Source organism: Typopeltis vanoorti, chromosome 20 (assembly GCF_054136105.1).
Source record: "Typopeltis vanoorti isolate ZY-2024b chromosome 20, IOZ_Tvanoo_1.0, whole genome shotgun sequence".
Lineage (NCBI taxonomy): Eukaryota > Metazoa > Arthropoda > Arachnida > Uropygi > Thelyphonidae > Typopeltis > Typopeltis vanoorti.
In genome coordinates, this window is record NC_143568.1 from 17,417,923 (window position 1) to 17,433,599 (window position 15,677).

The window sequence follows — 15,677 nt, forward strand, 5'->3', positions numbered from 1 at the left end:
GTGTGCATGTCGAATAGTTGTTCTTGACATGATGTTAGGGCCTCCCTCGATGAGTCTGTCGACTCCTTGGAGTTGCCCGGAATAATAATAATAATAATAATTCCTGCAAAGTTTTGCAACATTAGGATTACTGGATGACACTCCATAAGTCCTTAAACAGGGATATCATGGAAGTTTAGTGAGAATGTGGTTAGTAAGGATGTGCAGAGTAAATTTTCTTGGAGAATGGTGAATGAATGGAATGGAAGAAGTAGTTGTGAATACCCTGCCAGTGAATGAGTTTATGCAGTGCTATAATCGGTATTGTTAGCATTAAAGTTAGTGTGGATCTCTTGAAAGGAGTCTTTTGACTCCTTGGGGATATTCATATAATTATTATTATACAGGTATCTCCATGGAGTCAGAAGATGCATTGTGGAAAATCCATTATTCACAAAATACCTATCATATCTATCCTTCAACTCATTCACTGATGAAGCACCCACAACCACCTCTTGTAACCCATTCCAACCATTCACTACCCTACAAGCAAAAAATCTAGTCCTAACATCCTTCATGACTCATTTGCAATCATAGCCCTTTGTCTCCGTGCTTGCTTCAATCACACCATGGTAACAGATTCAGAACTTTTAGTTTCTCACACTTCTTTTTTTTTTTGCATGTACTAGCAACTCTTTCATGTATGCTCGCATATTACATTTAACATCACTTTCGCCTTAACTCTTTCATCCTTACTGCTTAACTCCAGGAAAACATGATATCTCCTCGAGAACTTCTTGTATCAACGAATCACCATCAAAATCATCTTTATCTTCATGCTTTCACTCTTTCATGCTCTGCTCTCTTTCCCTTTTCTTTTGCAGATGAGTCATACTATCCATCAGGTGTTTCTCTAACCACTCAATCTCACATTTTGTTCTGTGAAGAACTCCATGTCAGTCTGCTGTCTATTCTATTACCTTCTGGTCATTCTCTTCATTTTGCACCATGTAATTCATACAGTCACTCATACTTGTTGCAACACTAACTCACCAATTGCATTAGCACACATTTTCACTTTCAATTCACCACTATCACTCTACTTACTCTTCGCATTTCTGGCATTTGCTCATGATACACTTTTGACAAGCATGTTCTCCAGTTTCATTCTCCTTCTGAAAATCCGTCACTATGCAAAGGCCATACATTTCACACATGCTTCAGCAAACATAATCATTCACATTAAAATCACCCGCCATCTTCAGCAAACATAATTAAAATCACCTGCCATTGTTTTGCATATTGGCACCATGCCACACAATACAGTGTACAACAAAACAAATATTAACCCTTTAAAAATAAAAAAAATAAACACATCACCCTTGCATTTAATCATACAAACACTAATAAATATAATGATGCTAAAAGAATGATTTACTCGTAATTGAAGCTAAAGACTTCCGAAAAGAACTTATCTTTCAGCACAGATATTCATCACTTGTGCTATCTTCCATCCTCTCATGAATCAAAAAATTATCACAATATATAATTTATTAAACACATATCACATAATAATAACAATAACGATAAGTAAACTTGATGTTAATAAAGTTGTATACTTAATGTCATATCACTGTGTGTTTTGATGTGATATCCCAATGAGTTAACGATCACTCTGATATACAATGAGACATATGCAACAGGTCATCACCCCACCCCCTCAAAATAAAGGGAGCAAACTTATTTCATTTTGCAAAGGAGATCATAAAACTGAAGCTTAGAATTACATGAATTCATATATACATATGGCTGTGCTACGATCAGGAATTACACTGATAACAGCAACATTTTCTTTGATACTTAGCATGAGTTTACATTTTGCAAAGGCATATGATATAATACCACATGACATTATTACATTACATTTTAGATCCTTTCTTTTAGGCTTACATGGTGATCAGAATACATTTGGAAAATTATGGAGACAACTACCACATTTGAGTAAAACTTTAGTTTAATATAAACCAAAATCAACACTCGACATTTCGACCTTCATATCAAGGTCATCTTCTGAAGCATATACACTATATACAGAGAAACAAGCTACACTACAATCTACATGGTTTGCTAAAGTTACTGACCAACCATTACAACAATTATTGGCCTGACCTCTGGTCAAAAAAAAAAAACATTATTACGTTAACTGAAACAGTATGATGATACCAGATTAGTACGTTGATTAGGAAACTGGCTATCTGATAGGTATCAGCTAGCTGTGTATAGGAAAGCACTGTATTGAAAGAGAACAGTCACTAGTAGTATATAATAAATTTAGTTTAATCCTTTATCCAAGTGTGAGCAAACAAAGTTTGCACCTGAAAATACCTTCAGGACTGGAGTCAGGTAGTACAACACCAGGCAATTCGTAGCAAAGGTGGACCAAGCTAACATCATTCCTATCTCAGTATCTCCCATAATGCAAAACACATCTCCTTGCAGATATGTATAATGTTATGCATTAAGGGAAGGGACACTACTCAGACTAGTTTTGACCTTTATTGAAGTTTCTTCAGTGGGAGCCAGGTCCAGAAGTGGAGATACCAGACAGAAGCAATGGCAGGGTCATCTTCACCTATAAGAGCTGCCAAAAGGTGTACCACCTTTTTATTAAATTACTTTGGATTTAGAGAAAGATGCAGAAAGTTTATTTTCCACTTGGTTAGACTATAATAAATTTAGTTTAATCCTTGGCAACTCCTATAGATAAAGATGACCTCGCCATTGCTTCTGGCTGGTATCTCCACTTCTGGGCCTGGCTCCCACTGAAGAGACCTCAATAAAGGTCGAAACTAGTCTGGGTAGTGGCCCTTCCTTTAATGCATAACATTATACATATCCGCAAGGAGATGTGTTTTGCATTATGGGAGATAATGAGATAGGAGTGATGTTAGCTTGGTCCACCTTTGCTACGAGTTGCCTGGTGTTGTACTACCTGACCCCAGTCCTGAAGATATTTTCTGGTGCAAACTTTGTTTGCTCACACTTGGATAAAGGATTAAACTAAATTTATTATAGTCTAACCAAGTGAAAAATAAACTTTCTACAGTGACTAGTAGTGTGCCCAGAGGATCTGTTTTTATATTCTCATGACATTAGGATAAATTTAAATATGGAAGTGCAGTTTTTTGCAGATGATACAAAATTGGGGAAAACTATAAGAAATGGAGAAGATATGACTTTACAGGAGAATATCAACAGACTTTATGAATGAACACATGAGTGAAGTTAGCATTTCAATCTGCCAAAGTGTAAAAGTTTAAAATTAAAAAAATAATGTTATTTTTTTAATTTAAACATTATTTTTTAGTACAAAAACTGGTGGGATATCTTTGGGAAGCAGATGAGATAAAGAATCTAGGGATGATGTTGGATAAGGATGTAACCTTAAGAGGAGATACTGTTAAGAGTGTAAGAATGTTATAAAGGATTATGGAAATGATGAGAGCATTAGCATATATCTTGATTCTCCATATTCCTTAAATTCCTTAAAAGGCTGTGTGGAAGTCTTCTCTCAGTTATCCAGCTTTGATCGAAATATAATATAACAACTAACTTATTGTAGAGCACAACATAATTGTACTTCACTTGTCTGACTCTTCAATTATCAGAATGGCAAGTTGCCTATCTGTTTAGGTCACATAATCAGTCGACTGCTGCTGTATATATTTACAACCTTTCATGGTTGGAGTCACATAAATATACAGGGTGATTCTAAATTATTTTCAGGATTTCCGTGGCCTATAATTTTCAAACTGGAAACAACAGAATAAAATTGCTTACAGAATATGAAAATGTAACTCAAAAAGTTTTATATGGAATGCTGTACTCACTGCATCACTGTCAAGAGAAAGCAATATGCGTACTTTGGTTTTTCAATACCAAATCCATTATCACAATGCAACATCATTACAGAAATCAGTAGGGAAAACATCCACCTTCAGATAATGCTATCCACTAAGCTGTGATTAGCAATTTCAAGAGACTGGTAGTGCTCAACACCAAAAAGGAGGGGAAGACTGAGCACTTTGCAGGAAGATATTGGTTGAATCCAGGAAACATTTTATTGAAGCCCACAAAAATCAACTAGACGAGCCTGTTTACAGTTAGGTATACCACAAACGACTGTTTGGAGGGTTGTTCACAATATCTTCAACTTTGTGCCTACAAACTGCAGAATGTGCAGGCTTTGCAACTGAGCAATAAACCCTGCCATTTACGATTTGCACAAGACATTTTGTTAAAAGTTGAAGCTGATGAAAATTATCTTTGAAGATGGATTTAGACTGATGAAAATTACCTTCAGAGTGATTAAGCAATGCTATGCATATCAGGGAGGGTAAATCATCATAACTGCAGAATATAGGGATCAGAAAACCCTCACACCATTCCAGTATTCAAAAGAGATAGTCCAAAGGTGAATGTCTGGTGCTTTGTCATGTTTGGAAGTTTTGGGATCCTTTTTCTTTGCAAAACAAAACAGTGACAGCGGTGTGAACTATGGACATGCTACAGCTGTATCTGTTATTCCAGTTGGAAGATCATTAGCCAAACGTAAAACTTTTTGAGTTATACTTTCATGTTCTGTAAGCAGTTTTATTTTGTTGTTTCCAGTTTGAAAATTATAGAACACGGAAACCTCGACAATAATTTAGAATCACTCTGTGTGTGTGTGTGTGTGTTTATATATATATATATATATGGTAGCAATATGGCATATCCAGACTACAATGCACTGATCTGGTTCTCACAATTTCTTGGTGGGAGAAGAGGTGGTGAAGGAAGGAGGATTTCATAGTCAAGGGATGAAAATGGTAACAGGTCTATTGAGTGCAACCAACAAACCTATCAGGACAGATAGGTTTGTTGGTTGCAAAATTTAGGTAGTAAGTGGAAAAGAGGGGAATATGAGATAAACCTATAAGGTACTAAAGAGGTTTTATAAGATTAATGCATAGGAAATTGTCAGTACATGAAAAGAAAGAGAATAAGAGTTACCCATGGACATTTTGTAGGAGTGTGATTAGCAAAAGTGCATGAAAGATTAGATTTTTTGCTTTGAGAATGGCAAATGAATGGGATGATTTGCCAGAGGAAATTGTGCATTTGTGCATGATGGACACTGTGGAATTTCCATTATGAGTCTTCAACTTGTATGTAGACATTTCCATTGTAGTAATAATAATAACAATAATAATAACATATATATAAGAAATAAACTTACCTGTACTAGAGTATCTATTACAAATGGGACTGTAGGAAAGTTCAACTTCATGATTATGTTTATTTGTGAAAAAGCATGATGTATCCCTTATTCGATTACCCTGGCAAAAATCAAAGGCAAGACAAGAAGATCCTTGATCAGTACATATTTTTGCACATTCCTGGAGAGTTGTGCCAAGTATTCCAATATTTGAATTGTCTAACATTCTTTGGTTTTTGGAAACTTTATAATCATATATGTAACTCTCTGTAATAAAACAAATATTTATATGTGAAAAATTTTGCTCGGAAGCACTTAAAAGTATATTAATCTTTAAAAATAAGATAATCAAATTGTAATGTTAGATTAAATCGTGTTAGTTAACTGATGTCTATGTTCCAATAATATCATCCATGAAATAGCTGCTCAGACAATGATTAGTATCATGTCATAAAACTTTTGAAATAAAGAAACTACTAAATGATACATAGAAATAAAACTACATGATACAGCATTCAGTAGTTTAAAATTATAAATTAAAAAACTAAAATTTTCAGCGAAAAAATATTTAAAAGACACCCAATTTCTGTCACTTTTCATAATTTAGTGGTATAGACAGCTGTTTACAATACTTCTGCAGAAATACAGCACTTCTACGGTGAATTCTCAGGTATCCAAACATCTGGTTAACAGAATTAAATAAACAAATTACAGTTTCTTCAAAACCATATTAATTACACAATTACAGGGATTATACTGATCAAAATTTGGTGCATAGCTACATTTTTTCCATTCAGGTACTCATGACTGCTTATAAAAATTAATAATTGCATCTCTCCATTTTTAATATATATACTTGTTTTCAATTATTGCTTGACACAGGTTGTCCTTTTATTATTATTATTAACTATGAAAATAATTTCAAAAGTTCTGCATTGTGCATGAGCAGTCAGTGGAATGATGTAATAGTTCCAATCTTTGTGTTAGTTTACACCTCCACAAATCCTACCTGTACCACATAGCGGTATAGAGGTGAACAAGTCATATGGGTAAGACATACCATAAGTGTACACTTCCAGAAGGACCAACCCTAGGTAGGAAAGTTACATCAATATTCCCAGTTAACACAAGATGCTGGTTGGATTTAATTTTCTCAGCTTGCCAGAGAATGTCAAACCCAATTACTCAAAGGATCTAGCTTACAATGACCCAGAATGGAATGAGGAAAACAAAGCTAAAAGAGGAAATACTATGAAGTGGCATCTGAAAAGTAAGATCATTGACAGGAAAAGAAGAAGAATTAATTGAAGAACTTGAAAAATCACACCATGAAATTTTGTGCAATATCAGATCCATTGGTGGAACAATGGGAGGGAATGAGGACAAGCGGCCATCCCTAGAAGTTATGAAAGTAAGCTGTGAGCAAAAGGGTGAGGAGTGGTTTCTTCGTATGGAGTGTGGTTGAATCATGAAATAAAATGGCAGTAGATGCCTTTCCCTCATCGAAAAGATCCAAAGAAAAAAGGCAAAGGTATAAAGCAAATTGGAAACCACACATTATTATTATTATTATTATGATTCAGGCCTTTATGGAGTCAAAAGACTCATTGTAGGACGTCCTTCCTAGAACAAAAATCTATCATACCACTCCTTGAACTGACTGACCATTCGTGCTCTTATGACTCTATCAGGCAATGCATTCCACGGTTCAACCAAGCTCAATACAAAGAAACCACACCTCACCCTCTTGCTCACAGTTTTCTTTCATAACTTCTAGGGGTGGCTGCTTATCCTCAGTCCCTCCCATTGTTCCACCAAGTGAAACAACTTCCCAGCGTCAAGCCTGTAACTACCTCTCAACAGTTTAAAAGTCTCAATCATATCATCTCTCCTTCTTCTATCTACCAAACTCTGCAGTCCACAATCCTTCAGCCGATCCTAATAACCAACATTGTATAGTCCTGAAACCATCTTTGTTATCCACATCTGTACCCTTTCCACAGTTAATTTATCCTCCTCAAATCCTGGGGACCAAATTTGAGAACAATAGTAAAAGTGTGGTCTGATCAGGACTCCATACAATAGAATGATAACTCTTTTATTTTCGCATGTCAGCAATGCACTGCTGACATGCGAAAATCAGAGGATTGCTGTAGTACTGAGAAGCACTGCAGCAATCCTCTGGACCACCTTCACCACCTCTGCAGCATGTTCCCCAAATTTCAGGTTTCCATCAACCATCATCCCCAGATCTCGTCTCCCCTACTTCCTGCAGTACAGTTTCTCCAACAGAGTGCTGCACCTCTCATCGATATATCCCAAACCACAAGATCCTACATTTTGCTGCATTAAACTGATAACCCAATTCATCTTCCCATCTGTGCAGCTCACCGAAATCCTCCTGCAAGGCTGTCACATCTGAACTATTACCAATAACCCTTCCTAGCTTCACATCATCTGCAAAGAACTGAATATTCCCCTGCAGTCCACTGACAATGCCATTGATATAAAAGTTAAACAATACAGGTCCCAGTGCTGAGCCCTGTGTGTGACTCCATTTGTAACCTTCTGCCTCCTTAATAATACCACACAATACACAACTCTCTATCAGATAGCCAATCCTGAATCCAGTGCACTAACGTGACATCTAAACCCATGTATTGCAACTTAAATATCAGCTTATCATGTAGCATCCTGTCAAATGCCTTTGGAAAAAAACCCCAAAAATGGAAGTATATGCCTTTCCCTCGTCAACAGCTCTTGTCATTTTATTATAAAAGGCAATCATATTGTTAAAGCAAGAGCACCCCTTAACAAATCCATGTTGACTCTCACAGATAACATTACTCTCATCTGCCCAACACCATATTTGGTCCCTCACTAATTTCTCCAAGATCTTAACAACTACTGATGAAACACAAACTAGTCTATAACTGGACACTTCCAGTCTTCCACTGCCCTTATGCAATAGTACCATCCCTCCTTCCCTCCACTCCTTGGGCACCTCTCCTGTAGCAAGACCTTCACTGATAAGCCAGGTCAAAGGAGTTGTTAGTACTTTAGCACATTCTCTCAAAATCTGTGGATAAATTCCATCCAGTCCCACAGCTTTATTGACATTCAGAGTACTCAGTATTTGAAACACACTCTCCTCCTGCATCTCTAAACCTCAAACCTGCCCTATCCCTCTAGTAATAAAACCCACTTCTCCAGGATACTCATAAAGTGTTCATTGAACTCCACCATGTCTTCTGCATTAGTCACTCTATTCCTGTTTTTATCCAACAATGTCATTACTCCACAATTATTTCTCCTCCCACTGGCTACATAGCCAAAAATTCCCTAGGATTTTCGTTGGATCCTAGGGCCAAACTTCTCTCATATTCCAGTCCTGCCTTCTCCACCATTTTTTTATTGTTTCTCATCCACTTTGTACCAAATTGTGTCCTCTTCTTCACTCATGGAATACAGCTTACTATCTGCTAACAAATATTCCTTATAATTTCTCAAGCACTAATGATATCTCGCCCTTCCATTTCCTCCCTCCATGGAACTGCCACAAGCTGATATACCTGCCTTATAATTCCATATATATATTCTCTTCGACTCCTGCATGCCTATTCATCTTCCAAGTTCAAAACCACACGGTCACTCTCTCCAACTGGCAGAAGGGATGCCCTCTTCAAAACCATTAGTGTCACTGCCGTCCAAAGTCTCAATTTTGAGAGGACATAAGTCATCACTTATCATAAGCAATATTCCAGCACTGCATTTTCTCTTCCTATCCTTTAGAAAAATGCTGTACCTGCTACTTCAATTCCTCTTATTATATCATCTTCCATCAACCATGTCTCAGAGATCCCAATAATCTTTGTACAGCATGGTACTATCAGTACCACCAATTCATCTCCTTTATTACGGATACTCCTGGCAATAGCATAAAGCATAAAAATGTCACTGTTTCTAAACCTATCCTTATCCTCTCCTGACTCCACTGGACTCAGCATTACCCAATGTATTCCCCTTTTCTCACAAGAGGCCACACCTGCTACAATCCACCCTGGGAAATCTAGTTTCCCTGCATCGACAAACCAATTTGTTCAGAAAACAGCAATCTTTCCAGATGTGTATGTCCTTCTTCATTCAAATGCAAGCAATCTCTCGCATAGAGTTCCTTTCTGTCCTCAAATATCCTCCAAGCATCCACATATTCCAATCCTGTCTTCTGACACATTCTGTCTATCCTGCTATTCATTAATAATAAATTTAGTTTAATTCTTTATCCAAGTGTAAGCAAAGTTTGAATATCTTCAGGACTGCGGCAACTCGTGGTAAAGGTGGACCAAGCTCTCATCACTCCTTGTCTTAGTATCTCCCATAATGCAAAACACATCTTCTTGCAGACATGTATAATGCTATGCATTAAGGGAACAGCCACTACCCAGACCAGTTTCAACCTTTATTGAGGTCTCGTTAGCGGAGCCAGACCCAGAGGTGGTGATAAGGTGGAAGCAATGGAGAAATCATATTTACCTATGTGAGTTGCCAAAAGGTGTCTCACCTTATTATTAAAGTACTCTGGATTTAGAGAAGTTGCTATTCATTATTACTGCTCTTCTACTCAGCTCATCACATTCCCTACTCATACCTGGGCAACATACACTATCTTTCCTCTCTGTATTTTCTTTTGTACAACCTTAAGCATGAATCTCAGATCTCTCACCACCCTATTTATACTCCTCACAAGTCATTCGTGTCCACCGTCAAAATCATCTCATCCACCTTTTCACCCTGCTTAATTGCCATAGCCACACTTTCTATCAATCCTACAGGCATTCCTCTGGCATCCTATCTTGCATACCACGGATCATCGAATCTCCATACATCACACCTCTCACCATTCTGTTCCTTGATTGCTCACCTGCATCCCTTACTTTCTCTCTCTCTCCTCTAACAATTTCTCTCCATGTTCCCCTACTTACCTGCCATCTCCCTATCCCTGGTTCTACTACTTAATTGCATTCTTCTCATTCCCTCTCTCTCCTCTTCTATCATTCCCATAACTCTCTCATTCCTTCTCTTCTAGTGTTTCTATTCTCTCCTCTTCTATCATTCCCATAACTCTCTCATTCCCTCTCTTCTACTGTTTCTATTCTCTCCTCTTCCTATCATTCCCATAACTCTCTCACTGCTACTCTGATTCCTCTTGCATTCATCTCATCCATTTGCTTAATGTCATCTTTCTTCTCAACTCATTCCTGAGACATTCTGTCTCCTCTTTCAGTTCATCTCTCTCTCTCTCTCTCTCTCTCTCTGCAAGCTACCTACTCTTGTTTGCCATTCATCTTCCCAATTAAGACCATCTCCAAAAAACTTCACAACTATTCAAACTTTCCACATTCCCTAGTCTTACTTTTTCATTTATATTTTGCTCATTATTCTCTCCCTCTATCACACTACGCATTTCTCTAGGTCGATATTCTTCTACCTCTTACACAGTGCTACTGAAGTTGATCATAGTAATCTCTAATTTAATAAAGTAGAGCAGAAAAACACAAAAGAGCATCTAAAGGCATAGGAATAATGATCTATAAAAATAACAGAGAACAAATACAATAATACAATTATATATCAAGCAGAAAGCTACATATAAAACTGAATAAAAGAAAAAAGTCTTAAATGTTATTAGAGTTATTAGAGAAACCAAAACTAGAACTGGAAGAATTTTATGAAGATCTTCAAAATACAGTAGACAAAATAAATAAAAAAGTAATATATGATAATAATTGGAGCTTTCAATGCAAGAATTAGTAATGTGGCTATTCCAGGTATGTGCCAAAGATTTAATGAAGAAGTAATCAATGCAAATGGAGTGGAGTGGATTTGCTACAGTTTTGTACAAATAATGCTGGCCTGGTTGGCCGAGTGGTCAGCATATCCACTCTCCAGCCAAAAGGCTGCAGATTCAAATCCCACCAAGGGCATGGATGTCTGTGAAAATATCAGTGTTGATGATGGGTGGTAGATGCTGTTGGTTTAGATGATGATGATAGTTGCTATTCGTTGCAGTTGGTGGATTGAGTGGTGGAGACAGACAGCTGTAGAGTAGGTCTCCCCCCCCACTCAAAACACCTCCAGGGAGTCTTTGGATTCCCTGGAGGTGTTTCATAATAATAATAATAATAACGAATTACGAATAAATAACACACTGTTTGATCATAAAATACAACATAAAATAGCATGAGAGAATACAAGAGATCTCCAATATCCATAGTTGTTACACTATAATAGAGAAATCACGACAGAAAAAAGTCACTGATGTAAAAGTTATAATATCATAAGATACCGGAAGCGACCATAAGTTAGTTCTTGGACTACAAAAAAAACATACGTAGAAGAACAAAATTCGAAATAATATAATTATTTCCAAGATGAAAGTATAAGATACCTATACCAGTAAAGATTGTTAGATAAGTTAGAAACATTATAAGACAGAAACAAACAAACAGTAGAATAAAAATGGGCATCATTTAAAGACATTGTACATGAAGCGACAAAAGAAATATTAGGAGAAAAAATAATTAGTGCAAAAACTAATCAAAGATGGACAATATTATTATCATCATTCAGGCCTCCGTGGAGTCCAAAGACTCATTGTGAGAGGCCCATCCTAGAAAACGCAAAGTATATCCTATTACTCCTGAACTCATTGACCGTTCGTGCTCTCACCATATCAGGCAATGCATTCCATGGTTCAACCACCTTCAAATATGCAATAAAATGTAAATTAGAAATTAAAAATAAATGTTTAAGGCATCACATAAAATGAAGTATGTAGCAAGCAATAAAAGCTAATAGGATATCTGGATATCTCAACAGCTTCATCTGGAAGAAGAACAACATAAGTAAAGATCAGAAGATGTCTATACGAGGGTGAAATGTTCTGACGAACACATAGAACAAAAATTATATTAAAGCAACTGATATAACCACAAGAAAGAACATATCTTAAAACCCTTTAACCCCATGCTTTATCAAATTGTAATATTTTTTTTTTTTTTTTTAGCATATATAAGAAATGTCAGTAGTCTTTGAAGAAATTCGAAGACCCAGAGGTGTGGGCCGTCATCAAGTTTTTTGTGCTGCAAGCAAAGTCCACAACTGAGATTCACTAAACTTTATGTATATCCAGCATATCCAACAAGTGCCAGATGGATGGCCAAGTTTAAAGCTCAGTATCTCAGACAACAGATGACACCAGGTCAGGAAAAACTTCCATAGTGATCACGCCTGAAATCCACAAATCAGAGAAAATTGTTAAATACAGCCGATAAATGATTGGGTCCAAAAATGGAAAGAAGAATGGAACAATCATATAGAACAAATACAGGATAACAGGTGGACAAAAAATAAATAAATAAAATAAAGAACTGGATACCAAACAGAGAAAGAAATAGAGGAAAACCAAGAAAAAGATGATGTGATGGCGTCTGCAAATAGAGATGCTACAAGCATTTGTGCCTAAGACTAAAAAGAAGAAGAAAAAGGAGATGTTAGATGGCATCTAGTCTGGCTAACAGCCCTGAGTAAAAGTGACATTGGATTGTTTCATATTTCTGTTGTTCTTGGTCCATGAAATAATACTTCAAAATGGTGAAAGAATCTGACTTAAGTTGAATATCATGCCATTTTTCATGATTATGCAAAGCCAAGTTTCATGTATAGTATATGATCTTATAGAGGATGGTGCTAGTGTAATGCAAGGCAAAAGCTGTGTGTTGCAAGTGTTCTACAGACGTCTTTCATTATAGTAATTTTAGGAATTATTTTTAGTTATATCTTACTTATTTTAGACTGTAATATTGAGTGTGTGTTTGTGAAATTTAATACGGGATATTGTTTTAGAAAGTGTTTTAATAGATGACACTGATGCATGACATGTATTATAAAAAAGAAAATAGCCAAGAGTGAATGAGTTGTGGTACAAAAGTGTGAATGGAGAGAAAATTTGTCATAAATGTTTTGTGTGCAAGTGCAAGATATGAGAGTTGTATAGAAAGCGGGAAAATGAATTGATGAATATTAATGATGTAAAAAGGATAACAAAAGTGGTCTGGTGAATGTGGAAGTTGTGAATGATACTGCTTGAAATGAAAGCATGAAAGAAGTGGCTAATGAAGTGATGATAAGAAATGACAGTGCTTGGAACAAGAGCATGAAAGATGATAAGGAGTGAAATGATTATTATGTGGTACAGCAGATGTAAGAATAAAAAAAAAAAGAATTTGGAATAGAAAGTGATAAACTGCAAATAAGGATATGGCATTGTATGGAGATTTGATGACAAGAGGTATATTTAATGAACAAGAGATGAAAGCATGTTTCCCAGGTGTGAAAATCAAGGATGTCAGTGATGCTATTAGTTTGCAGAAGGGAGAAGTGAAAAAGATGAGTGTTAGGACAGGAACAAATGACTTGAAAGGAGAGAAATATGCAATGAGAGAAGATATGAAAGAGTTGTTACAAGAAGCAAAAATGAAGAGTAACAATGTAAAAATTGTGAGTCTGCTATCTTGGTATGATAGAACTGAGTTGAGAAGAAGGGCCATGATTGCTAATGAGTCAATGAGAAGATTGTGCAGGAGGAATGGTGTGCAGTTTATTAATGTATAGAGTGAATTTGATGAACGAAAGAACTTATATATGCCTGACAGATTACATTTAAAAGGTTTTAGAGTTAGATGTTTGGAGAAAGTGTTGTTCAGTGAGAGTTTGGAAGTGCAAAACTATGGAAACTAGAGATATTAGGGAGGATGCAATCAAGCATGTGTCTGGCTACCCTGTGGAAAATGAGGGTGTGTACAGAAATGATTATGCAATGCTGAATGCAATTTCACAGGTTTCCGATTTGAATTGGTGGCAATGACATTAAACAAAGGTAATTATAGTTACAAGGGGATTTTGAAACGCATGTACATAAATGCAAGAAGTATCAGGAATAAGCGACAGGAGTTTTTGGCACCGGTCAGCTTGACTTGGTCTAAAATTATAAGCATCAGTGAGACCTGGTTGACAGAAAATGATATTGTTACAGGGGAGAATGCAAAATATATATACAATGGGATATTATCTTTTCAGGGCAGATAGAGGGAATAGGACAGGAATCTTCAGTAATCATCAGCAAGGTCTTGCTGATGATTGCTGAAGAATTACAACCAATAAAATTAGAAGTTAAAGATGATTTTATGTCTGGAGGAGATGGTTCATTTGAGGCTGTCTGGTGTGTGATAAAGGCCAATGGGATAAAACATATTGTTGGATGCTGCTATACACCAGGAGGTCGGCTCACAGGAAGATGTAGATACCATGTATCATCAGATTAGAACAATGAGTGCAGGTCAAACAATTATCATGGGTGACTTTAACTATGGAGACATAGATTGGGAGGAGGAAAGGGGGCATGGCAAGATGGAAGTGGAATTTACACAGTTGCTAAGGGATAATTACATGAATCAACATGTTACAGAGGGGATAAGGGATTTGAGAGTGTTGGATCTAATAACAACATCAGAAGATTTATCCATAACCAAGACACTCTGCCTCAGAGTAATCAGGGAGAGTGACCATGCAGTCTTGTTCTGGGAATGCTGACTAATTTTGGAGATAATATATCAGAACACAGAAAGATAAAGTAAATAATTATTTATCGACTTATTGCTTGTTGGATTTTACCTTTAACCAGCTTTTCCAGTACTTGAACAACCACTCCTGATAAATCAGTTGGTCTGTAGTTTGCTACCTCTGTCTTGGAGCTACCTTTATGCAATGAAACTGTCTTACCCTTTTTCACTCCCCTGAACCCCTGCCAGAGCTGACACTTAGATTGAATAACTTCATCAGAATCAATGCTAGTCTTCTGCACATATATGCAGTACATGCAGTATTGGATGGCTGACACACCATCCAGTCCCACTGCTGTGTTCACATTCATATTTTTCAGTATGCTGAACACCTCCTCTTCATTTACCTCAATTTTGATAAGCATCTGTCACATCAGCAACTGCAAAATCTCCACCTGGATATTACACCTTTGAAAAATGATCACCTATTTTTTTTTCCTCTGTCACCTTTCTATCATGAGCATTGTTAAAAGTCATCCTACCATAGTAATTATTCCTTACTTGCTACATAATGAAAAAAACTATTTTGGGTTTGCTTTGGCATACTCAGCTAATTTCTTTCATAATCTGATTTGGCCTTTCTTATCAAACTAGTCACCCTTTTTCCTTGTACATTGTACCTCATGATATGCTGATCACCTTTTTCTTTATATTCCCTCCACAGTGTTTTCCTTTTTGCAGCTCTTGCTTTATATCTCTACATATCCACTTAATTTTCATTGGGTTTATCACCCTGACCTTGGGTATGCAGTATGATA

General features: G+C 36.6%; 1 protein-coding gene across 2 annotated transcripts in view; it reads right to left on the reverse strand.

The window, feature by feature from the left end:
* The window catches only part of LOC150095258 (uncharacterized), a 512,519-nt gene that overhangs the window by 43,886 nt on the left and 452,956 nt on the right, over positions 1–15,677 (reverse strand). For both annotated transcript variants that reach the window (XM_090410467.1, XM_090410466.1), the window contains exon 22: positions 5,261–5,506. In XM_090410467.1, coding sequence (XP_090266593.1) covers positions 5,261–5,506 — 246 coding nt within the window. The remainder of the gene's footprint in view (positions 1–5,260; positions 5,507–15,677) is intronic.